The sequence below is a fragment of the Copadichromis virginalis genome, linkage group LG2 (assembly GCF_057382275.1).
Source record: "Copadichromis virginalis isolate Kocher_CV1m ecotype Utaka linkage group LG2, C_Virginalis_male_GT1.1, whole genome shotgun sequence".
Classification (NCBI taxonomy): Eukaryota; Metazoa; Chordata; class Actinopteri; order Cichliformes; family Cichlidae; genus Copadichromis; species Copadichromis virginalis.
The window spans coordinates 6,298,781-6,326,148 of NC_140619.1; the positions used below are offsets into that span (position 1 = coordinate 6,298,781).

Genomic DNA, 27,368 nt, shown 5'->3' on the forward strand with positions numbered 1-27,368 from the left:
ACATTCAGTTTCTATGAAATCTGGAGAATTTTTTTTAATTATCAACCCATTAAATCTTTGTTTAAGTTTTTTTTTCTATGATCAAGGAAACACCACATATGCTGCAAAGTGTTAACTGATTCCTGTATTTATGTTACATGAGCCCCTGCATCCTCTTGCTTCAACCATTTACCTGGTACATTGATTAAATCTGTGAGCGTTTAGTGCTCAGGCCTCAGAATGATGAGTAGGATCTGGCCACAGGTCACACAGCGTCTGCAGACAGAATCTGTGTGAGCTTCTCTGACCCCTCTACAACAACCTGGACATTCCACTGTAAGTTGCTCTTCAGAGTGCCGGCTTCATAGCTAAAATATAAAAGTAATGCTAACCCTGTAGTGGAACTCCCAGTGGGAGAGCTGACACTTCCATGCAGACCCCACTCTCCCCCACAGTCTGAAGTAGAGCTATCATCTGTATGAAGAGAAGATTATTTGATTTTCTGAGTTCAAAGAAAGTACAAATCCTTGATCAAGTAGATTTAGATAGTTTCAGAACGCTTTAAATTAATGGCTTCATTTGGACCTGTTTGGACCCCATTTATCATTTGGATGACTTATTTGGGATTGACATTCCGTGGAAGATATGCAACTGCTCCTTTAAATGATCTCATTAACTGGTTTGTTTGCTACACTTTATGCAATTCCATACAGCGTGCCTTGGAATTAAACGGAAATACAAAGATGTACAGCATGCATTTAAAATAAAAAACAGAATTGTTTAATTTACTGTTGGGGAAGTGAACTTGTGTATGTCTTGTTTCAGAGAGCACAGATGACTAGAGCTGCTGTTTTAGTCTGTGCAAAGAATAAGTGTTAGACTAAAAGGGGTCAGTTTAAAATGAATCACTTAAATAGATGAATCATCAGAATAAGTGCCATCTTTTTTTCTCATCTGCATATATTTGCGACGCAGAAGCTGTTAAATGCTAGACATATTAATTGGGAAATATGTGCATTTAGGACTGGTCATATCTATAAGTTGATGTAAAGAAGCCCATATGATATTAATCTTGTGTTTTTGTGGCCAGATTTCACACATAATTGGCTTGGCTCTGGCACAGGAAGATCTTAATTTGAAATCTGCCTGCACAGCTTTATTTGGCTCTATTATTTTTACAACCTGGAAAATTGTTTCTACTAATAATTGATGGTGTAGGTGGAAAATACGCCACACTATTACAGAGCTTGTACAGTTGTACTTGTTTTAATCTTAACAAGACAACAGTTTAAAAAAATGGCAACGTGAAAGCGAAATGTTTGCTTGGTTGAACTGCCAGCATCATGCACAGTTTTGTTTGTTATCGTCCGCTGATGCCATAAAAGACGGCAGTCAGCAACAGACAATGAACGATGGAAGTCGTGATTAGTCGAGGCACTGTGTATTCTGCAGGTATAAATATCTGTTATGAACATATTTCTTGTGTAGTCTGAGTCTGACATGAGAAGTTGTCGACGATATTTTTATGAGCACTACACCAAACACCTTTGGAGTTCTAAAACCACATTTCAAACTTGCATTGCTTCAATGCAGACGCCGTGTGTCGGCTGGCGTTAGTAATTCATCTTCCTGCAGGTAGAGAAACGGACTGCCCTTTGCAGTATTTCTATGGTGAAAGATGGCAGTTTGGGCTTCCTTTCTAAGTACTGTTCTGATTTACTGTCAGACTTAGTGACCACACTTTTTTCTTCTGCAGGGTACCTTTAAAAGCTTATGATTAAAGGTATGATGTAAGGCTACATATCAAAACGGAGTCATGCTCTCATTCCTGTAGTTTGGTACGGGAAATGTAAAGTTATATGCAGTCAGTGTTCTCATCTGAAAAGCTCCTCTGAAAATTCAAGTTTCCATCATTAGACACTCTGCAGACAGTTCTGTTATTTAAATCGATGGAGGCAGATATATAAAAACACATTTCTGCTTCTAGAGATGAATCGGGGCAGTGAAAGAGGGCCGTGTTTAGGATTCAACACATGCCTCCTGCGTGCTCAGAGCAGTGAGTTGACACTTGTGTGCCTTGTTCAGAATGAAAACACACACATATATACACGCACACACTTGATCTTTATATATTCTCTGTAGCAAATGCTCACAATCTCCATTTCTCAGTCGCTCTCCATTTTGCACTTAATCTCACACGCTCCATCTCTTCCGCTAATATCAACAGCCATTTTTGCTGTCGACCTGACGCACACACATACCGACATGCACACACAGATTGTGTCTCTGATGTCTCACTCAGGCACTTGCTAGAGGTCTTTGTGCAGATTCTGTCACTCACTCTGAAATGAAATGTCAATGTGGCTCCTGTTAAGGCTTTGTGTTTACCACGCTGCCGATTTTATCCATTACAGATTTTAAACATATTACCATCTGTCCCCCCCCCCCCCCCCCCCCCCCCTTCCAATAAAACTCCCCAGACCCCCTGTAGACACCCCAGACTCTCTGTGTGGATGAATAATATTCCTTCCTCTGGGTTTACTTGGTGTCCAGCAGGACATCCAAGGCCCCAAACAGATGTTCTATAATTACACAAGCAGCAGGAGGCAGGCAATCAATACTCCTTTTACTCCTTTTCTCCACCAAGGAGCCCTGGTGGTTAGCAAGGCCGCCCTATAATCAGAAGGTCGCAGGTTTAATCCCAAACAGCCAATGTGTCCATCAGCAATCATGTGCTCTGTTGGAGTGTCCTTGACAGTGACATTGCTCACTCATCCACTGACCGCTTTAAGATGTACAGTGAGGCCCAGGAATATTTAAGCAGTGACGCAGTTTTCACATTTTCCGCACCACAGCAGACGTGAAGTGAGAAATTCGAGTTGCAGTTGAAGGGCAGACGACTCTCAGCTTTAATTTAAGGTGTTGAACAAAAATATTGCATTACACACTGAAGAAGTTTGTGTGAGGATGTTATCAGTTTCTCCGAGATGTATTGATCTTCAGAAGCACTTCAGAAAATGATATATGGGAGATTCTACAGATGGCCCATATGTCATCGGTGCACTTTGTGGATGGCAGGTTTAAAAAAGAAACAACAATAAAAGCTTTTTTGATGTGACTTAATTTTTTTTTTTCTTTCAGGTCTTCTTCATAGGTCATAATATTGTATTTTGGTGACTTTGGTGTACAGACTCGTCCCTCTACAATATTTAAGAGGCTGGACCAAGCTAGCAGTTAGCTTAGCTTAGCCTGGCATAGTTTAGCGTAAACACTGGCAACAAGAGAAACTGCTAGCACTGTTCAAATGTAATAAGTCCTCCTACCACCACTCCTAAAGCTCATCCATTATTGCATCACATCTTGTTTAATCCTTACAATAACCCAAGTGTGTGGACAACAATGTGTAGCTTTATTGCACCAGGTTGCCCTTATCCTCGTTTCCGGTCTTTATACTAAAGCTGTTCTAATCCAGGTAATCAGCTGGAGCTTGATATTTATTGAACAAACATGAGTGTGCTGTCAACCTCTCCTAACTCTGTGTGAGAGAGTGAATGCCTGTATTGGTTTTCGAAAAATGTGGTCCTATTCCTGCCTGTGCTAAGCTTGCTTCACAGATAAGCTGCTGTACTGAGTGCTGCATGGTTAGCAAATGCAATTTTTAAAGAAAACCCAGTGAGTCTTATTGTCTGCTTAGAGATCCAAATTAGCCTGCAGTGGTAAGGAAAAAAACCCAGCAGTTGGAAGTGATCTGTTCAGTAGTCTACAGGCATGCTGAGGTATGTGTGTGCAAGGCAGAATAATGATGCAAGTGAATGTGTGTTCTTTATAACAGTCCTTGTCTAAGAGTACAGAGAAAAGTTATATTTTCACCTTGAAGATGAATTGGGCTGTCGAGTCCTGGACCAATGAAAGATTTTGCCATGTAGGTCGATATCATCTTTGTTTTCAGAGGAGATACACTTTGGCTGAAGTTATCTGCCTTAACATGGGAACTCTTGTCATAATAGAATTTAATCATATAGAAAAACTGTCAAGTAACAGAACAATAGAAACTTGAAAATGGTTGATTTATAGATAGCCGTGGAGCTTTTACCAACTTTTTTTCTCACTCGACTAGCAAGTGACATGTTTGATAACTTTGATCTTTTCTCCTTTTTCCACGGCGCTCTCCTTAACCCGGCTTCCAGGAATGCAATAAACCCCAGGTACCGTATTTGTTAACAGTGTTATGTCTTGTTTCCTAGTGTGGGTGTGTTTCTTCTTCTGTCTGTGTGTTCTAGATGTCTGTGTTTGTGCTTCTCCTGGTGGTTTTATCTGCGTCTCTTCCCTCATATCTGTAGGTAGTAGTAGACTTCCTTAATAAATACATCGACTTCCTGGCATGAAGGCTGATAAAGGGTGAAGTCTGCACCACACACACTCCAATTGAATTATCACAACATCAGCATGATCAAATTTTGGATTATTATTCCTGCTGTGTGGGTGTGGTTCTGGTTGGTCTTGCCATTGCTGCTGGATTGCTCGATCATGATGGCTTTGAAAAGTGTAAAACAGCCATTTCGAGACCTATCTAACCTCTAAAAGAGCAGTTTATGCAGCGCAAAGTGTACAAACATAGCATTACCAATAGGTGAATACCATATCTCAGTATTTCATCACAGAGTCCTGCAGTGTTTAAGCAGAGATGGATTATGACAAAGAGGTTGAAAAGATCAGGGCTCAAAGTGTTGAGCAGTCAGACTTGCTGATAAATGCAGAGAGAACAAAACCTGCCACTTTCGGCCGCAGAAAAGCCGAGCTCCTATTTTTAGAGCTGTCCTTTGTGACAACCTGCTCCGCTTCAGCTGTGCAGGGACACAAAAGCCCCGGTGTCGAAATAGGCATTGTATAGGCACTACACCAAGGAGTAGAGAAACAGTTTCCTACACTTATCTCCTTCCTGACTTAATTATGTTCTTTATCAATTATTGATTCAGTCATCATTTGGGCCATAAAATATACAGATCAGTCATAATATTGAAGATATATGTTGTCAGATTTTAAAAAATATAGACAGATAATGTTATGAGTTATATAATAAACTTGGTACACTAGCAAATAATTGTTTTAACCTGAAACAAATAATAAATCCTCGTTTCCAGTTTATTCTCTGAGCAGCTGATTATTCAGCACACCGCTTCAGCCCCAAAGGTTCTGCTTATTTTAAAGTAATTAAAATCTCAACAGTCTCTTGATTATGGTCATTGCTGAAGGAAATGATCATCCCATTTATTTTCTGTAGTGTTATACATGTATATATGTAATGTAATAAATATGCATTTTCATTTACAGCTGCAGCTTAAGTTTCCTTTGTTTCTTTGAAATGAAACACCCACGCCTCTTTTCCCAGCATGGACTACAGAGACACAATCAGTGTTTATAGTTATTAATAGCCAAATATCAAACATTATGCTTTGATGGAAATAGAGCAGATATTTTGGGAGAGTTCAGACCTGATAATACAGCTGAAACGCTACCTCGTGCAAGTGAACAAAATCAAGTACTCATTTACAGGCTGCGCCTCATTTCTCAACCAGTGTGCTAGAACACGCTTACTGACATTTGATGTGCTTTTCATGTCAGTTTTGACATTCAAAGACCTTTTTTGAAAGTTGAGTATTTTCAAAAGGCTTGACAGATGACATTTATTTCAATGGTAATGAGCCTGCACGGCGATGATAACATGGTACTCTGGGCGTCTTTTTAATGGTGTTTATCACTTAAATTTGATCAAAATCTCTCCAAACAATTAGAAACAAATGTTAGATTTGTTTACTGTAGTGACCGGGTAAATAAGGGGTAAAATGACAACTTATCTCACCAACTCATTTCTCAAAGTTCCCTAAAGCTGTCAAAAAGCTGAGAAAGTGGGAATGTGATGATTGTGTTTTAGTGTTATTTTTCTTGGCTCTGTTTGAAATGACAGACCTGCATACAGACATGAAATCAGCCTTTTATTGAAACTCCTCATATTGAAATGTCAGTGGTACTGAATTGATACTGATATGAACCATGATCCGTCAATAAAATTGAAGAATAGAACTTGCATAAGGTAATATCTTCTTATGTAAATTTGTAAAAGGCAATGAAGTGTTGAAATCTAAAAGGTAATTCAGAAGGTGCATTAAATTCCATACGGACAATTAATCCATTTGTATCTGACTCTGCACACTTTCCAGCAATTTAAAGTATGAAGCCGGTTTTAAATCCTGACATAATGACCATGTGTCTCATTAAGGTTCTATTAACTAGTCATTGTGCACTCTTCCCTCTAACTCATCAACAGATTGAAATTGTTAGGATAGTTTTCACAGTGAAGGTAGTTGTACAAATGTGATTTGTATCATCTGCTACAGTTTGCAGGTCTACTGAAGATCTCACGGTAAATTCTCAGCCCAATTAACGTCAGTGTCAGCCAGATTGTTTGTCCATCATATTGGTATAGACTGAAATATCTTAACTGCTCTTGGATGGATTGTTTTGGAAAAATGTGCAAACATTGATGGTCTCCATAGAAGGAATATTGATAGTCTTTTCTTATGACTAAATACTTCCAAAGCTAATCGGATTCCTGTCAGCTTCATCTTTGTTTGGCCAGTGCCAGTCACCGCATTTTGCAGGGATGTTTGATAAGATAGTGGGAGTTTAACAGCCCTGCGCCAACACCTTGGTCTTGGTCATGTTCCTTCTACTCATTTCTAAACAGTGTTTGTGGTGTGGCAGAATTCATTGTCCCTGGAGAAACAAGTTTGACGTCATTGCCATCAGGGTGTGAGCTTGGTCTGCAAAGGCTTTATGATGTTATAGACTGTCAAGTTAATATCCACATGAATGCCAGTCCATCCATCTGATCCATCCTATCCAGGTGAACACTGATTGATTTGAATATTTTTGCTAATTGGTACATAAAGACCCTATGAATATCTTGAATTTAGCTGATCCTAATAGCGTTGTATGCTGCATTTGGGATTTTACTGATAATGAGTTGATGGTGTCCATCAGTTGTTAATTGTATAGTTTTAGCTTTTCAGGTGCATTTGAACTTTTGTGGTTAAAGATTTCCTTTTCTTTCCACTGATTAAGAATGAGTCGACACATGCAGTTGTAACTGTGACACTAAAACCACATAATTCGGCTCGCTCCGACAGCATTCAGTGCTAACGACTTCCAGTTCATTCGCTTCTACAGTCAGTCGTTAACTTGATCCGGAAACCTCTAGTCACTGATCAACCTGTCACTCATTTGGAAACTATCTCACTTTGTTGCTTATTCTCTGAAAACATGTCTTTTGATTCACTTTTCCTATTTATGCACCTTGTAGCAGGTGCACGGGCACAACAGATGTTATGCCCCCGTGAACCTACAAGTGTAATCTTTCAGATGTGCCTGGTTGCCTGAGTTTCTGTCAAATTATTTTCAGAGCAGCGTGGAGGTGATAACAGCTTGAAAAATGAAATGATCCCTCGGGCTGTAGCAAGTATGAAAATGGAGTCTCTTTATTAGATCATCTTTTGCGTTCTAACAAAGTTATTTAGAGCCAGCGTAATGGGACTGGCATCAAGGATTAATGCGCTGTGTTCTCTCTACACGTGGGGTTACAAATTCACCGAACAAGGTTAGAGACAGATCAATAAATCAAAGTATGTTGAGTTTGATCCTCTAATGGCCACTGTGTGTCTTCCACAAAGTGCTGATGTATAAGGTGTCTGTGGCTGATTGATCCTATGGAGTTTTTTTTAGTCATCTTATGAGCATAACAGCAAGTTGTTGTTTTTTTTTGTTTGTTTTTTTAGTTCAAATAAATCAATTAAGACAAAAAGACAAGTATACATTAACAGGTGTAGTACTTAAGTAAGATGTCTGTTTCAGATTTTTCTAGAGCATCAAGGGTGTCCTAAAGACAATGCATCATACACACAGTAATCTGTTAAAAAGAATAACTCCTGTCATATTTATTGTTCTGATTTTTTTTTCTGATAAAAAAAATATAAGTTTGTGTGCATTAAAGGAGGTTAGTGGTCTGTGGTGACAACCTTCAATTCACTGTGTGCCAGTAAATCAGGTTAATAAAGTTTTTTGTTTTTTTTTAACTTCTTGGGTGGGCAACTCCTCCACAACTAGGATTTACTGTGGGATCAGCTGAGTGGACAGAAATGTCTGTGAAATCCTCCATTGCTCAGTCATCTGCAATACCAGTGATGTTGTTTTATCCATGTGTCTTCAATCTGCTTTCAACTATCCCAAAAGAAAGATCATGAGGTGATGACATTAAAGTTTGAGTAACTACAGCTCAGTCATGCAGTGCTGGTTGGTTTGATTTTGTGCATGTATGTCTGGGATTTGGCAAAGAAAGGCATTTTTCTCTTGCATTATTTTTTTCTTACATGTTGCTGTAATACTGAACAATTTGATCCTGCTTTGCTGGTGCCAAGAAAATGCTTGATTTATGAGTGCCTTATGCTGCTATCGCCATTGAAATACTTGGCTGTGCATGTGTGTCATGTCTATGCAGGGGTGTTTGATCCAGCAGTGTAATGAGTTTTTTAGTGCCCTAATGCCACATATCAGCAGGCACAACACAATCACATGGCCTTTCCCTATAAATGCATGGAACAATTGAAGCCTGACTGGGTTCACAGGCAGTTTACAAATGGCAGATGAGGCCCCTCACCCACCTCGTGCATTTAGCACACACTGCAATTGAGATCAAGTTCATTACTGGTGTTTCAAGTAGCATTTTTCATGTCACTCTGACAATCTCCCAAGATCGATGCTCACCTGCCTCTTTCCCTTTACCTTGAGCTTGTGATTAGTCACTAAAAAAATGATTAATTGGCTTGTTTGTTCCTTTAAATGAGCTTGCTATGAAAGCTTTAAACAAGGGGGGCTGGGCAGGAGGGTCTGATATTCCCCAGACGCAACCACGTTGCCGAGGTGATGTAATGATGCCCTGGTCCTCCCCCCGCCGGCAATTGTTGGAGACATTAATGACTGGGCTGCACAGCCAAGCACCTGAGCTTTTTGGTTGTTTTGATACATTACATCATTGCTCCGGGGCAGGAGAGGTGATGTCATACCGGGTCTCCAGCTTCCCTCCCCCTCTCCGCCTCCCACTCACATCCCCATTGCTTTGACTGGAGCAGCTCCAAAACCAGCGTGTAGTACGCTGCTTTCTAACCATTGTCTGAAGCGGAGCAGCCAGACTCTTTACTAAAAGGCTACAGCATCAGCTGTCTGCATACATGAAAAAATAATGTGTCAGTGGTTTTATTGGATTAGTTATTGTTTCATTTTCAAATGTTCATCAGTCTTTGTCAGAAATTAAGTTTATATTGCACGGGCTTTACAAATGGTTGTTTGCACCATTTAGATCCATCTTAAGTATGAGGCTCTAAAATCATATTATGATTCCTGCTTATGGATGTGAATAATATAGAGCTGGAGCAAAGCACTGCTTCATTTTTGATTCATTTGTGATGCTATGAAATGCCAAAGATACTGCCTGTCACAGCTTCTGCATGATACCTGCAGGTTATGTTTTGTGTTTTGGCCACAGTCCAGAACCAAAAAATACACATTATATTAAAGTGAAGTTAAAAAAAAGTGCAAAAAAGGTTCACCGTTTTAGTTAATGTGCCTAAAAATAAATTTGTTAGTAATATTTCTCGTTTCATGTTGTGTAACAAAGTGATGCATTGATGCCGAAAGGGAACTGATTCATCCTCCTCCAGCAGTTTTGCAAAATGCTAAAAAACAGACAGTGGTGACAAAATGACTGAGACCTGCAACAATGCAGGAATATGATAACTGAACAATGACCAAAAGAATAAATGATAATAAATGGTATATCTACTATTCGAGATTCTATGTGATTTTATAGTTTAATCTGCTGTTGAGTATAGATAACGTGTAAACAGACACGACTCTTCTTTTAATGTTTTGTGCTCTGCGTGTTGTTTCTAAGCTTAATTCCTGGTTGTTTTGTGGCGAGTAGCAAGTTTGTTGCCTTTGGTTTTGCTGTCTAAATCCTCATTGTTCCCTGTGGTGCAGTTTCTGTCATTGTGTAGTCCTCCTCATATCTCAGTCTGTCAGCAGACCTTTATATATATATATATATAGAGAGCCTTCTATTTATCCAGTATCTAGAGTCTCCACAGGCATGGCCTCCCACCTGAACACATACATATAAGAAGTACTTTTCTTCCTCTCAGAAAGCAAAATGTAATGTTGTGTGTTTGATTGGTGATGCTGCTGCTCGCTGTAGTACAGCTGAGTGAAGTGGAAGAGTCTATTGCCACTTTTCTATTTTATGCACTCTCTCCCCTCCCTGCCTCCATTTCAGCATGTCTTGCTGCCTCCGTCGCCACAGCAACTGAAGGCCCTAGAGGGTGTGTAGCGGGCTGGATGGGTAGATGAGTGGGTGGGTGCAGGGGGCTCGTGCTCACCCAGTTGCTATGGCTATTCCAGCTGAGTGACAGTGTGACATCATTGCTGCCAGTCTGTGTTCCTGCAGTGAGCCCCCTGTGAATGCTTTCACCTCTCCGGAGAAGCAATGCTACTGTTTCCTCTCTTTCCATATTTTACTCTCACACTCAGGAGGAAGTGCTGCCATCTCTCCACCCAGGAAATGGCTTTCCTTTTTCCGTTTCTGTGCCAACAAGCTCCAGCCATGGTCTGGTGCTGAAGTGAGGGATAATGGCATTATTCCACTGTGCTCTTCTCTACCAACCAATTCTTCATCCCTCTGTTTCCCTCTACCTCTTTTTACCTTTTGGACTTATCGCCTTCCTCCCACTTCTCAGCTGTGTATCACCTTCTATCTCTCCTTGGACATTGCTTTTCATCCATCTTCCTCATTTTTATTTAATCATCCACCCTCTTCTATCTCTCTATCAGAGCTGAGGTGTTGTAAGTCCTCCAGATGAGCACAGCCATAGTGGCTGCTCTGACAGCATCACTCTCAGGCAGGGAGGAGGTCCTTATCCCCCCACCCCCCTTCCTCTTCTTCCTCCACCACCACCACCACCTCCCTCCCCCTCCTCCACCACCACTGACACACATACACACATCCCCCTGCTCCCGTTACAAACAAACCGCTGGGTTTAACGTACAGTACCTCAGCGGAGGCTGCAGGCGTCTCGGTCTTCAAATAATCTAATGGTGCATAAAGGCGTGCGTGTGTGTTTTCGCGTGTGTCGCTTTACTTTCGCGAGAGGGAGGGAGAAAGCGATAGAGAGGGAAGGAAGGCGGAGGGAGTAAACGTGAGTGAAAGTGTTGTCAGCCATTTTTCCCATCTTTTCCCCTGTTTCTGCGTTCTTATCGCGCGCCGCTGCTCTCCGCTTGGAGATGTGATTGTCAATTGCGCGGAGAGAAGACGCTGGCTGTTTTTCTTCGCTTGGATAAAAGGATTTTCCCCCCTCTGTCCTCCTCCTCCTTTTCGGTGATTTTAAGATATTTCTGTTGGAAGAAGCGGGGTGGCTGGAATAAACGCAGAAGGTGGTGTCGGTTTGGAGTGTCAAATCAGGCCAAGGAACAGCGGATACTCCCAAAACTGACAAGCCGCCGCCTCCTTCCAGGGAGACGGCGCAGCTGAGGGAGGGGAAAGGGCAGGTCGCTTTGGATGAAAATGAGGGTCTATGCTGTAGCATAGAGCAGGTCCGGGATGTTAGATTTTAGCCCGGTGAACATTTTTTCATTATGAAACCATTAGCAGCATCAGACAGCAATGGAGTCCCGAGCCAGCAAGATAAAACCCCGGTAAGTAGCCTATCGACTTGCAGCGTTTTTTTCTCCATCTTTTTTTCTGTCTCTCGCCCTCATTTATGACCCCGTAGATATGATTACCGGCCGTATAATGGATGTGCATCAGATTTCTATCGAGCCTGCACAAGATGAATGAACGCAGGGCAGACCAAGGACGCATCAGAAACCCGAATCACAAGCTGATTATTGCCCCGTCGAGCCTCCGATGTGTGTCAGTGTGTTGTACTAGAAACGGCCGCCATGTGCTTGCTGTCACTTACGCGCGCAGACACGCGCACAACTGCGTGAATCTTACATTATCGATCTGCCAGGACATTAGAGTAAAATATTCTAAAAATAAAAAATCAGAGCGAGGTCAGTAATGGTTCAGTGCCACGTTGTACCCACGAAGGCCCTTGAACAGTAGCCCTTATTTTCCTGTGGTCAAACACGAACACATCGTTGCAGATGTAGCCTGTGTCTGTGTTTTAATGACCGACACATCTTTCTCATCACGTTTAACGACGCAGTGGACGTGAAGAATAATCGTAAGTCGCTAAAGTGAAATTAGCTTTGCCAGGTATTATTTGCATCGGAGATACAAGCAGTGAATCCTGAATCCCGGGTGTATTTTTTTTTCTTCCCTTTTCTGGGAGATGATGTCATGTGTTCAGAGAGCTCCCCTAAATTCAGTTAGTCCACCTTTTAGGCTCCAGGAGCTGTTACAGCCGGGTCGCATTACAGAGACTGATGCACGATGAGTTATTTTAAAGCATAAAATGGTTAATTCAGCCCGAGAACACACAGAAAGGATGTTGGGTGTTTTTAATTGCGCCCCCCTCTCTCTCCCTCCCTCCCTCCCTTATTACCTTGGTAAAGTTGCTTCTAGTTTGAACCACCGGCTTCTTGCTGGTGGCGCTGTCCGTGGTGCTGGAAGCAGCCGGTAGCTCCAGCAGACACTGGAGGCCTGAGCAGATAGATCGACTGTCAGCACCGCTGGCATCACTCACACATCGCGACCGCACACATCCATTCACACACATACAGAGACAAGGCCGTAAATCACACTGATGGACGTTTCCTGGTTTGCAGAGCACAGATGCTTAACGAAAAATCACCTTAATATTCCTATAATAGACATGGACATGTCACCCTAGATGAGATGGCTCATCTTCTTCCCTCTCAGTTTATGCTGCTTCCCTCAGGGACGCCTGTAGGTGACCAAGGCCCTAACAATACTCATATGAAGTTGTTTATACAAGATCGATTCCCCCCCCCCCCCCCCCCCCCCAAAAAAAATGTGGCATATTAAACATCTTCTTTTTTTTTCCCCCTATTGCAACTATCCATCTGCAGATCCTTAAAGCTTATGTCATTTTGAAGTCTTACCTATAGCTACACTGTCATTTTAATAGGATATAAGCCAATACAATGCATACACAGTATAGCACCTTATGGCTGCCGTGCCTTTTAGCACTTTTCCATATTTTAATGATTGGCACATATATTTAGGCCTATACTCTTCTTTTTTTTTTTTTTTTTAAATCTCTCCAAATAAACGTGTTCATTGTCACTTCAGTCATTGCATATAAATTAATTTTGAGAGAATAAATTGACTAATTTCCCAGAAATCTAGCAAACACCACAGAGCATAAAAATAGTGCTTTACACACTTATGATCTTAAATCATTTATTATAGGATTGCTGTAATCACTGTTAATGAGGAAGGGGCCAAACAGCTGTCAAGTAGCACATAATTCTAATTAAAGCATTGTTGCTGGCAGGATAGAAGAATTTCAAGTGCCAAAACATGTTTAGAGTCTGGAGCGCATCGCACTTACTTGTCTAACCGAAAACTTAGACAAATTATACAGGCAATTAAGTAAGTTAACAAAAGGGCAAGAATGGAAAATTACAGAAAGTAGACTGCAGTAATCGTGATCATCTTCATCATCTGTATCTTACTCTTTTTCTTCCAATTTTCAGACTAATTGTTGTTAATTTAATTGTATTCCTTTTCACAAGCTCTGAAAAGATCTTTAGCTTTGGTATCAAACTTGCCCTTATCTCTTCTTACTGTCTTACCCCCTTCATTTGACTTTTGTTTTCTTATGTTCTTAGCAAACAAATGAAGGCTTGTGTAAATAGTCCCTTATCCCAGCAGGAAACCCACCAAATAAAAGCCACTAGATCGTATTACAGCAATCACACTATCATCACCATTGCTTATCTTTCCCATGAAAACGTATGGTTTCATTTATCTTTATTGCAACAAGTTACATGCTAACTAATAGTTCATGTTGAATTCTTGTGCTTTGAAGAGGCTTTATGGCTGGATCTTTTGGTGATGGAAGAATAGCATTTCTCATTCACAAAATTTGAGAGAAAAAATTGATTTCCACGGATTGAAAAGCAATATCCAAACGTTTTGTCAGATAATACGTTGTGCCTTTATTCATTTTGAATGTCAATAAAAAAAAAAAAAAGCTTGGTCTTTTTTTCTTTTCTTTTTTTTTACTTTTCGTAAAGAAAAAACTTTTTTTTTTTTAGAAGTGTAATATTGCACTTCGGCAAAAAAACCTTTCACAGTGTTTGACATTTGGTAAAAAATTATTCCAATGACAATATAGTGGATTGCCTCATTGTAGGTAATATTTTCTCCCTATCTAACTGCTGACTTGTGTGTTACTGACTGGTGGAGCTGTATCTGGGGAAGGGAAAGCACAGAGAGCATATCAAACCCATTTAATCGGACACCCTGCCCAAAGGATTTTAATCTCTTGATCCGCGAGGCTCAGGAAAGCGAGAAGCTGCCACTATGGTCAGGGAAAACTCTGGGATGTGCCTGTTGCCTCTTAGGCATCCAGGTTTTCCATTTTGTAACAAGCAGAGAAAGTTTTAAATCCCATGTCAAATGTATAAAGGAGCAGCACAGCTTCAAGCTATTTCACCAGCAGAAAATCAGAAATGAATCATAAAAAAATCCCTGTTTTTTTTGTTTTTGTTTTTGTTTTTTGTTGTTTTTTTGGTTTGTTTGTTTGTTTTTTGTCCAAAATTTAAACCCAACCACTGAAATTTGTTTTCAGTGGAAGTTAAAATCTGCATTTTCCATTGTGGCAGTCTGGTGACCCTCTAGAACGGAAGTCTAGTGTAGCAACAGTGATTCACTCCCAGCATATAAAGGCAGTAATGAGATTGAGAGCCAGCCAGGGTTTCCACCAAGCAATCTAGGTCATTAGGTCTGCAGTGTAATTTAAGGAGCACCACATCTGCTCACATGTAGGCAGAGTTCAGTGTTGTGGCTCGAGCATTAGAGCGACGCTTAATCCTCCTGTGACAGCTGATTGTACGTATTTTCGGCTCGCGCTTCTGCAGAGTTCACTTCATTTGTTTGCCAGAGAACAGTGAATGTGGAGCACAGAAAGCCCTATATACAGTAAGGTAGGAGAATAGAAACATTCACACTGTGGCAGATGTTTATTGTCACCAATATACACCAATTTAATAAACAATGTTTTACTATGGATTGTGCATATCCGTTGGGGTTAACAACCCATGTATGTACAATACCGTATCATCATGCTGCTAATTGAAAATACTTAATGAGTCAGTCATTATTGTTGCTCTGTCATCCATCTTGGCCCAGTCTCGTGGATGCCATTGGGCCAAATAAGTCGATGGATCACATGCTTATGGACTGCATGGACCCTGGGTTATTGACTGACAGACAGCTGACCTAAATGAGTGTAGAGAAAGGATTAAGTGTTTATTATCCTTTCCCTTTATCCTGCTTTCTGGTCCTCCCTTTATCTCTGGGTCTTTCCAGGGGGAGGGGCTTGTGGTGTTCCTCTTTTTAAAGTGCATTATTATTATTTATTCATTCATTTATTTATTAATTTTTAATTCTCCTATAATTTATTTTTGGAGGAGGAGGAGGGGGGGCTTTTTTGCCTGGTTGTGGAAACCAGTTGGGATAATCATATCGACAAATCTTACATGGTCATTTTTGTTTGTACTCGCAGAAATGACAATATTCACGTAACCTCTGTGCACTCTCCCTAACTGTATGTTAAAAATATTTCCAGTTGCAGATTTTTTGTTATCTTTTAATAATCTGTATTTGTAAAGAATAGGGTTTAGATTTTTCTGTGTTTCCGTTACTGTAACAAAACCCAGAATGCATCAGAGCCCTTCCCACTAGTTTCTCGTTTCTCTGTGGTGCTCAGCCCTAAGTTTGTTTGTTTTTTCCTGCAAATTGTCTTTAGACATTTTAAAGCCTTTTTTTCCCCTCAAAAAAACCTAAACTTGTTCATATTTCAGGGACTGTTTTCAGGTGCAGAGCTGTCTGCATTTCAGTACTCCCGGAAATCAACTCAAAATAAAATGCAGTGCTGCTTTGTTAATGATAATGGAGCATGTAAGAGCAACAATGTACCTCACTGGTGTGTATTTGAGGCCAAGCTTTCCTCGCTTCCAGCTTTGCTGTAATCCCAGAGTACAAATTTCCTTTGGGATAAACGTGACGTTGATGGCAGGCCTCAAGGCTACATCACTCTAGCGAAAAATGTCTAAGCTTAAATATAAATTGCTAGAGCTCCAATATAACCTTATGTCTGAAATTTGTATTGCAACGAGTGACGTATTACGCCATCAAAGTCATCAAAAGGAAATGTGATGAGGCTTTATCATTACAGATACAAACAGACAAAAGAGATTCATCAGATAATATTTGTTCAGTAATATTGTGGAAGTCAGCTGGAGGCACTCAGGGTGAAGTCAACCAGACGAGGGAGTGAAAAAAAGCAGCCCAAGGCGGGATAGAGAGCCACTAGGCCCTCCGGTCGACCATTTTGGTTGGTGCAGCCAGCCAGATAATTAATCGTGATGGCAATCTTTGACACAGTGTAATCACATCACACCTCGGTGCCACAGGAGCAGCACTGTCTGGCTCTTGGTCTCTTGTCACTGACACATGAAGGCGCTTTGTGAATTGATATGTCTCAGGTTAAAATTTTTCACTCACAAAGGTCTCCAAATAACTTCCAAATCAGTTCAGTGCTCCAACATATTCAAGCCCTTCAGTTTTATTGTGACTCTGCCTCATGAATGTTAAGAAGTCTTTTAGTCAAAACTAGTTTCTTCTATCTATCACACAACGATCATTCTGGCAGCAAAACACTTCCATTCTCAAAAACTCTTTCATTAAGCCGTAATGCAGATGAGCACTTCAGGAGCTGTGACGATGGATGTTTTCATTGAGTACATTCAAGAGCAGATGATGGCTCAGACCTATTTACTTGCAAATGAAGATCCCGAGATGCATTTCTATCCAATCTATTCCATTTGTCATCCAAGTGGGACTTCAAAGCTGATTTCCAAAATAATCTGAGGCAGAGATGTTATTTGCATCCCAAATTGGTGGATGGTGTTGATACCCAGACTTCTGAATTTCAGAGATGAGTTAACCTTTCATAGCTTAGAAACGAAGAGCTGAAAGCGTTGCTGGTCACCTCTACGTCAGGATCTGTTAAAGGAAAGCTGTTGGGTTTTTTTCTTTAAAATTTCAAAGTCTCACCCTAATTCATCACCATTTATCAAAGCTGAGTAAAAACGTTTTTACTGTCAAGTGAGGAAACATTTGGGGGGAAAAAAAATCACTGAACATAAAAAATAAAAAAATCTTGTTTACTATCAAAATTTAAAACTCCAAACCCAATCTCAAGATGTTTAGATTTGGCTGATTTCCTGAGTGGAGCAGACTAGTTAAATCGGCCCACTTTGACTTTTCAGTTTAAAAATCTAATATTAATGCTCTGCCACAGCAAGAAGTGGAGTTGAAGCATGCCCCAGAGCTAACAGTCTCCCTGCAGAGTATCCGATGTATATTGGTAAATAAAACATTTAGCCATCAAATAGTCAAGTCTAGAGACACCACGAACCAGTTTATGCTGTTTGATTAAATCCATAATTCACCACTCTGACATTCTAGTCGGATTTGATGAGTGTGATTCAAACACATTTCATTTATTTCATTTGAAATAAATACAATGTGTACTTGACATCTACAGATGTCAAGCCACAAATGTTAGCTATGGTCTATGGGCTTCAGGTGGTCTATAATCAATGAGTATATCATACATTTTAACAACTGATCCATCAGGTTGGATTTTAAATGCATAGGACAGCAGTTGAACACTAATTATGTCAGTGTAATAATAATTTTCTGAGCTAATACCTGAATAATTTTATCTATAGAATTACAGAAACTTGCAGAAAAACTTTCAATAAATGGATCAAGATTCCAAAGTCCCAGGACATTAAACTGATAAGTTTAGGCCTTAAATCATTACCAATTATGGAAATTTGTGCTGCTGTGTTTGCTGTTGACTGTCTCCACTCTAACGCCACACATACAGAAACCATAGAGCATCTGCAGACTTCAAATAAACCTCTGAGTTGTAGCAGTTCAAACTGCTTCTTATTTTTAATTCATCTGATTCCTAAAACTTGAGCAGTGGGAGGATTTCGGATGTATTTTGCATTTTGGGGTCATTTCCATGGAGAAGCGGGTTGGCTCATTTACAATGTGGCTAATTACGGCTGGGCTTTCTAGCACTTTATACCGTATGAATTACTCAGAGGGGTTTTCCCCATTACTGCCCAGTATTCATTTAGTTTACTCAAGTTCGTAGTACCTTAATGAGGGTGTTTTCTTGATGTATGCAGGGCATGTTTGTTTTTTGCTGGTCTCAGGAAAGGAGCTCCTTTGCTGTATTTAAAACAATGATTATCTTATCGTTTAATCCCGAGTTTCTACTCCCTTTCAGTTTTGTAACCCATTTTCTTACATGCTTTTGTCTAATACGTGTAGTATTCTTCTAAAGTAAACCAAAGGATTTCAAAAATGAGACTTAAAAACTAAATATTTTTGACACATTCTGTAAATGTTGGGTTATTTAATTAAAATCTTTTTGGCTCTGCCTTTCCTTTACACAAAATGTATTATTAAAGGAAAGCTGAGCTCTTGTTTAAACTCTGATTAATATTTTTCTTGTGAAATAACTGCTTTGCTACGAAGAAGACGATAAACCCCTTTTTATTCATTAATGGGAACAAATTGAATGTTTTTCAGACTGCCTTCCAATTAAAATTAAAGTGGATATGTTATTGTTTTACAGCAGAAAGTCTGTCTTTGCTTATTATCAAATGAAGTGGGGAAACATAATTAAAAAATGAAGAAATAGAATAAAAGCTAAACCGCCTATTTTTAGACACACATGCTGCTAAGTCTGCATCCAATGTTTGGCAGTCAGCACGAGTGTTGGTGTGAATGACCAATAGCGGTTGCTGGGCTGGCTGATACTGACCATCTGTGTGTATGTTGTGTGTGTGTATGTGCAGCTCCCCGCAGACTTCAGCAGACTTCACCTGGCCGACGGCTTACACCCACAGGTGACCCACGTCTCCTCAAGCCACTCAGGATGTAGTATCACCAGCGACTCTGGAAGCAGCAGCCTGTCAGACATTTACCAGGTAAGTCCTCCCATCCCTGGTGCTGGATCCCCAGCTTGGACTCCCTTGGATAGCTAAGCAGGTGCATGGTAGTTTAACTAGTTAATGCAGCCATAGCTGAGCAAGAGGAAATCATAAAGATGCTAAAACATTTATCAGTCTAGCTAGGGCCTTTTTGGAATTACTGACAAAAGTTAGATAAGAAGAACACTACCACTCATGAGCATGCCATAAATATGAAGCTACAGCCAGTTAGTTTACCTGACTGCAGCCACGTAGACTTAATAAATAAGATGGATGAAATTTCCATGTCTCAAAAGTGGACAAGTTTAATATTTGCCTTCTTTACAAAGATCAGCTGGGGGTGATGACTGTTGCAAAGAGAAATCTGATTATATAGAAGTCTATGAAAGTCTACTTTTCACTTTATTTATGGCTTAGGTTAGCATTTTGTTAATCAGATAAAATTCTCAGTCTCCAGTTTCAAATCATATTTAATACAGTATCATGTTCATTTTGTGGATTACTTTACATCTAAAGTAAACAATAAATCAAGCTGGGCATACCTGTGATTGGCAAACCACTACCATAGAAACATGTCGTTTTATTGTGTCTGGTTTCTCAGTTACTGATGTGAACATAAATAGCAATGATCAAAATTTTCACTTTGAGACTTCATCACAGTGGCAAGGTCCATCTTTTATATTCAGTCTGTGTGGTAATAATAAACCAAATGTATAATGCATCAACTGCTAAGCATTAAAAGTGTAGCTGTTCCCCTCTGATCGGGACTGAGTTTGTTTCCTCTCCTTTGCAGTGTTTGTATTAACCTGACTAGTTTTCTGTTCACCTCATTAGACGAGGCAGACTTATCGTGTGTTTTCCTGCAGTTTCAATTAACAAATACTCATTGAGCTGGTTTGTTTCGACATAACCTTGTGATGAATTGTAAATAATGAGAAAAAACATTGATTTGCATGATTTGGGGTGTGTGTGTGTATATATATATATATGCTTCAGTGATCTAACATGTAACATAGCATTTAAAATCTGTGATATAGAACAAACTTTGACCTCATCTGAGACCAAGTCTTTATGGAAAAAATGGAAAAAACATATGCTTTTTGTGAAATGATGACTATACCTCTGGGAATGTGCATTAGTCTCATTAAGGAGGACTAATTTTCTTTGGAAGAATTTAAAGCCTTTTTTGCTAGACATGTTATAAGACACTAATGGGAGACTTTTGCTACGCAGCAGGGGATGAGCAGACAGGCTGCTGGCTGCAAGCAGGTGGTCCAGCCTACATCCTGACTCCAGCTCTGCCTTTCATCACCTCAAAGCAGAAGTACAGGACTCCCACAAAGCTGTGATATACAGTCTCATGTAATGAGGGCACTTGATGAGCATTTTTGTGCTAAAATATTAGCACGTGTAGGCCTCACATAATTTGTTTAGTGGTGTTGAGATATGTGTAACTTGATGAAGGATGGGCTCCCTCAACCCATCCTTCATCAAGGCCAATGCTTAATTTAGCAGTTTATAAATAACGTTATAAAGATCTGCACCAAAAGTGTTTGGTTTGCTTGCAATCCAACCCCCATCCACCCACCCTCACCAAGCCTTTTCAATTCTGCTGGGTAGTTATGAAAACATAATCAAAGTTAAACATTTGAACCCTTAAAACCCAATTCAAGTATGTGCACTCAACTGATTGTGGACGTGCCCCAAACTCTGCAACTAATCCGCTTAGCATAGTACACCCACCCCATTGGCTCCTAATTCTGTCACCTGCTGTGTGTCTGTAAATGTGTGTTATGTTTGTAAGCAGGATTGTGGCTGTGCTGTTTGCTTCGACTGACTGTGGTTGGTGTGCATCAGGGCACTCATTCAGTATGCTCAATACAAACAGTCTAATTGCATATGAGGGGTGTGTTATTGTGGAGCTCTGTGTGTGTATGTGTATATGTTTTGACCATGCTGTGGCTGGCTGGGGCAGGTTGAACAGGCTCTACTGTCCCCAGTCTGTGATCCTGGTCTTAGCACCATCTGCTAGCAGCTCTGTGGCGGCCTCTTGATTTTTTTTTCCCTCTCAGTCTCTTTCTCCTCTCACTGAATCACAGACACTGTTCTGTTTTCTCTTGTTTTGTTTTTTTTTTATTCAGCCTCTATAATGTTTGGTTTAACTTCTACTCTGCTATTTGTAACTTTGGCTCAGAATACTGTATTTAAATTCCTTAGCTTCAATGACGAACCTCTTATATGCTTCATACGTGCTTCCTCTGTTTTAACCGTTTCAGCAATCAAAATGCTTCAGATACCTTCGAGTTAAAGTTTGGCTCTATTCTGTATTTCACTGTTATATTTGGACTGTTAGTTGGACACATTAGGCTATTTGAACCTGTCTCTTTTGGCTTAAGAAACTTGTATTTTCTGGCACTTTACAAGCAGAAGGTTTAATCAATCAGTCAATCAAGAGGATAATCATGAGATTACTCACTTCTGAATTTCTGGGATGTCTGTCAATCAGGCTTGAACAGACACATTCTATGGATGCTCCATCAGATTGTGATTTGGGAAGCTGTGGTTTTGAAGCTTTTGGATTTTTCTTTTTGTCTGCTTCTGTTGAAGTTCTTGAGCACTCTATGCTCTCTATCTTCTCCTAATCATTTCCTGGCTTAAGTGGAAATTGTTATATAAAGCAGTTGTTGGGCTTTTTTTGCTATCCAGTCTACAAGAATCTCCTCATTTTTATCACAAACTTTTAGAAAATGAACACCATGCAGACATGCCTTTAATGTGGACAGAAAACATTGAAATTCTAACCATGAGTGCACAGCATGATTTCTAAGACTGTTGGTTTATGCAACATTGCTTTTTTATTATTAGATAAAGTTACACCCTGCATGTTTCAGAATAAAAAACATTTTAAATGTGCAGAACATCAGAAACAAGGAATGTTTGCAGTGCTCACTGGGGCTGGTGTTGAATAAATGGATCAGAGGATACTTCATAATTTACACTTGAGATCATGTGAAGTTGATGTTGGTGAAATATGCTTGTGTTAAACATTATTTTTACTGTACACATTTTTGCTGAGCATACTGGAGTCTAGATTCTGGATGGAGTACTGAATAGTCGAACCACCAGGCTATTCCACTGCTATCGCCACGTAATTCCCACGTCACTGCCAACATGGCGCACTGTTTGTATCTGAATAAATCATGAAATTGGTCCTTCAGAAGGACTTTGAAAGCATTGATCCAAGAATAGCCCTAATGAAATATTAACAACACCTGACTTGCCCACTGATTCTTAATGCGTTCTGCACATCTATGGATTTCTGATACATGCATGGCATGAAAAAAGGGCCGTGCATGAGCACAAAGGCAGCCGGGCCCTCTGTATTTAAATGCAATATGAAAGCATACACACGTTTGACAGCTGGCTATGAACTGATTGTTGTATATAACCTTGAGTTTCTAATGCTGTATTATGTGGGTTGTTAAGTGTTGTGAACCAGTCTAGTGTTTTTAAAGTACACTGGTCACATGATCCTCTGTAGTTTTATGCAAGAAGTTTTCCTCTGTACTGTGTTCTGCTCCATACCTAATCTGTGACTCTTCACTTTCATCGTGTTTGCAGGCTCCACCCACCAGGGTGTGGACCAGTGATGCCCAAACGGCCATTCAGACACTGAATCATTAAAGAGCCCTTTGCACATGGCGTTTGAGGAGAAATGACATAGGGTTTCTGAGAGAGACCAAGCACAGGGAGACTGAGCATTAAAAAATTAGAAGCAGACTGACAGTCTGGGAGATGAGGATGCGTCTATCTCTGGGATTTTGCGGACAGTTTGCAAAGGCAACCTATTCTTCTCTTTCTGTTAAGAGGTTTGAGATTGAGAACCGTATTTGGGTAAGAGGGTTCACTGTTGGGAGGTAGCAGAGCCGATGTTGTGTTGCCTTTTTTGTGACTGCTTTGACTTGCTCTTTAAATGGTTTTCATGTTGTGTGAGTGTGAACCAGGCAATCTGGCCCCTCTGTCATTTATAGAAATACTTTCTTTGATGATGGCAGATGAACTCCGCTGGTATCGCTCAGGCACAAGTAATTGCATTACGCTTGCTTCTCATCTTAGTTCATTTTCACGGCTTCGCACATATTTCATCTTCTGCTTTCAAAGAACAGGATCTGGCTGCGAGGCAGGCTGTGGCGTTTGTTGTGGGGGAGGAAAGAGGGGAGGAAAGTTGAGAGTTAATTAGCTTGTTACTATGCATAGCAGACTGTTTTGTATGCAGTGTTGACGCCTGTCTTTCTGCTACTGTACTGATTACCTCTTATCAGTTTCAAGAAATGGGTCAAATGTGCACAAAGGAATTTGTTTTTTGTGTCACAGCTGATTTTTTTTTTCTTACTGTAAAATGACGTGTGTGTGTGTGTGTGTGTGTGTGTGTTGAATGTGCTGCTTAAAATGAAAAAATATTTCACTGGCTGTTTACAATGTGTTTACTCTGTCCCCGTTTGGACAGCTGACATGGGTGGGGATTTATTTTTCAAGCTTTTATCTGATAATTCAAAGCTTTCCCTGTAACGAGCATGGAGGTTGGTCATTCAGTGTGTCGCTAGTAGACTCTCGAACTCGAACAAGGAGCTGGATAGATGAACGCGTTTGGCCTTGTGGTGGCGGGATTGCTGATGTTGCACCGAGCCGCAGAGTCCCTGCTCGTGTTTATCATTGACTCATGGCTTACCTGTTGTTTCTTTCTAGGCCACAGAAAACGAACCAGGTGACATGGACCTGAGTGGCCTGCCAGAGACCGCTGTGGACTCTGAGGAGGACGACGATGAAGAGGACATCGAGCGAGCGTCCGACCCCCTCATGAGCCGGGACATTGTGCGGGACTGTCTGGAGAAGGACCCCATGGACAGGACCGATGATGACATAGGTGAGCACCCAACTAGGGATTGAATTTACTTGGCTCTTCATGACTATTCTGATCAATAGCACTAGTGTAAATATTCAACCGTGCAGTGTTCATTGTGAAAAAAATATCCTGCCTATTCTTGTGCATGCCTGAGAGTTCTATATTTGAAGACATCTTTAGAGAATGGTGTGAAAAATACCAATTTAAACAGAAGCCCCATTGTCCCATTTTTACATTAATTTATGCTTTATAAAAAGCCACTCCCTGCTTTCTTATTTAAATCGTCGCCATAAATTTACATTTATCTCAAGTCTGTGCTTCTCTCATGATCGAGGCTTTCGAGTAATTCTCAAAGCCCCATCAGGCTTGCAGTATCATAACTCTTAAGGCTACGATTCTTCTCAAATGAAAATGATAGGCATTGTTTAAAAAAAAAAAGTGTGCACACTCAGCTTAGCGGCAGATGTGGACTTGGGGAGGATGATACATTTGTGGACTGCGAGAGAGTAAGAACAAGTGCCAACCCCTCCCCCACTTCACTTATCTCCCTGCTGTACCCCCTCCCCTTGCCAGCAGGCTTTTCTAGGTCACGCTGGCACATCCTCTCGCCTCACCTCTCCCTGCGCATTAAACTTTTAGTGCTTCCGCAGCTTCTCACACGACGCTGTTGCCATGCCAAGCCCAGGTCAACCAGTACACCACACTGCTGCTGGTTGGTAGATGGCGTATAGAGGTGTGTTTTCTTTCTGTGAGCATCAGTGTAGGTGTGCTGCAGAAAGTCCTGCACCTTGTATTAAACCTAGCATGGGCATCTAGCACTTGCATCCAATCACATATTCAATAATGAGAAACTATACATTTGCACCAAATTCAGAATTCATTGTTTTCCAATCGTCATCATGAAATTTAGAGTTTTTGGTCTACAGTAGTGAGAAAATTTTTCAAAGGTCTGTATAGAGTCCAGGAAAAAAAGGCGGGGGTGTAATTAGCAGCCAGGTGCTGCTAATCAGAGGCACTTGATTGACTGATCATCAGCAAGTGTGAGCACCTCTGGAAAAGCAGAAATTTAGGTCGTTTGGTGGTCTGGAGGACTCAGGTGTGTGTCAACACAATTTTCCAAGGAATGAACGTCTCTGCAAATCCACCCGAAGGTCAGAATGTGCCAAGTGAAACTTTGAAGAATTATAAATGAATCCCAAGCACTGCATCTCAGACTATACAGGCCACAGTTAACATAAGAAAACTAAAGTTTGTGATAGTAAAAATACAAAAAGACTTAACAAGTATGGATTGTTTGTTACGAGGGGAAAACCTCTCGTTGCAACAAAAGCATGGCAGCACATCTTAGGTTAGGCTACAAGAGCTGTGCATAAACAGAAGCCAACAAACCTCGATGAACTAAAGAAATGTTGTAAAGAAGAGTGGGCCAAAATTCCTCCACAATGTCTTGAGAGACTGGTAGTCCTGCAGAAAAGGATGACTTCAAGTTACTGCTGCTGAAAGCAGTTCTACAAGCTACTGACTCATGGGGTGTGCTTAGTTTTTCACAGGCCTGCATGGAGTCATGGGAAAATGTTTTCTTTTTGGTTTTCTCCCACATGATTCTATATTACATCCTCTTTCATCTGTTGTTTCATAATGCCAGTCATACTAGCCATCATATGACATTTGGAACCTGTTTTTGTTTATGCATATAGATGTGGGGGGGTTTCTGCTGGGTTATATTGTAAGAACCACAAAACTATTTAAGTTAATTAAAACCTCTGCAAATGTAAAGGTTGAAAACATTGAATATTAGAAGACGGGGACAAATTTAATTGATTACTTTATGATAACAATAAAATATTCACATAAAGATCTGTTAAAAGCACATTGTGAAGGATGTACATGTCTGTTCATGGCTGGATGTGTGAGGACAGTTGGCTGTAAGCCTGATCCTCCCTGACAGCACACCCACTATGATTTCACTTCTGGTTCATTGTCTTCAATAACTCCCTTAAGTCGCACAGAGGTCGTTGAGTGAATTGTCAGCAGTTTTCCTCGCTTGCCTTAAAGTTTTTATCAATAGAATTGATATTTGGCTTTGTCTTGTCCACATAATGATTTCTCCGTTGGCTTGATATAATTGTGGTGATGATCCATTTTGATGCTGGATTGAGGGCAGTGCAGACCTGCCAGGTGCACGCTACGCTGCCCGCCCTCTTTCTCTCCTCCAAGTGTCTCTTTGATGCCTTTCCTAAACTCCTCTGCTGTCTCTCCTTTGTTCCTCTCGCAGAGCAATTACTGGAGTTCATGCATCAACTGCCAGCATTTGCCAACATGACCATGTCAGTGAGGAGGGAACTCTGCGCTGTCATGGTTTTCGCTGTGGTCGAACGCGCCGGCACCATCGTTCTCAATGATGGAGAAGAGGTGTGTGTTGGTGCATACTCATGCACACGTAAATCCTGTCTTGTGATTGTTAAATTTAATTCATATATGTGTGCGTGCGTGCATGTGTGTGGGTACTGAACCTTAGTCTCACCTCTTCACACCAATGAATCTTTCTTCGTCCATTTGATATTTTTTCTGCTCTATTAAACTTGAATAGTGGGCATTGCTTATCGACGGGTCTTTCTAGGATCCTTTAGGCGTCCAAAGCAGGCCTCAGTTGTTTCATCTCTCTGTTCAGGACGCTGTTTCAGTGGCAGTTTGCTTCTTTCGATGTAATACAGCCATACAATAGGATGCCTTTAAGGCTAGCCACATTAGTAAATGTCCAGTCATAAATAATTTAAGGTTCATTGAGTGCATTGTTGCTGTCAGGGTTAAGGAAACCACAATGGCAGCTTTTCAGAAAATCCTGAAAATACTCTTATTATTGTTATTAAACCTAAATGTGCCCCTACTAATAATACTTTGAAACTCCTTTTTTCTTACTTAAGTCTTGTTTTTTTCCTGGGCAGCACCAACAGCCTCTTGCTTTTGCTGTATTCCTCTCAGGAAAATAAGAAACCATCTGTTAGTGCAACAGTCCCCTTGTAGTCGCTACATATGGTTCTTTTTGATAAATAACTTTGACTCATTAAAGGACACCAGCTGTTGGGAATGTTACTATACTGAAGTTAATCTGATGTGTGAAGCTGTTAGTGTATTAGTTTTTTGTTTTCTTTCTTTCTTTTTTATTTAT

General features: G+C 40.5%; 1 protein-coding gene across 7 annotated transcripts in view; it reads left to right on the forward strand.

The window, feature by feature from the left end:
• The window catches only part of rapgef2b (Rap guanine nucleotide exchange factor 2b), a 104,256-nt gene that overhangs the window by 61,677 nt on the left and 15,211 nt on the right, over positions 1 to 27,368 (forward strand). For 2 of the 7 annotated variants that reach the window (XM_085469291.1, XM_085469306.1), the window contains exons 7-10: positions 4,167 to 4,184; positions 19,162 to 19,293; positions 24,043 to 24,220; positions 26,475 to 26,611. In XM_085469291.1, coding sequence (XP_085325417.1) covers positions 4,167 to 4,184; positions 19,162 to 19,293; positions 24,043 to 24,220; positions 26,475 to 26,611 — 465 coding nt within the window. Of the gene's footprint in view, positions 1 to 4,166; positions 4,185 to 10,943; positions 11,776 to 19,161; positions 19,294 to 24,042; positions 24,221 to 26,474; positions 26,612 to 27,368 lie in introns of those variants that run through there. The other 5 variants (XM_085469295.1, XM_085469301.1, XM_085469310.1 and 2 more) reach the window with 4 other exon arrangements.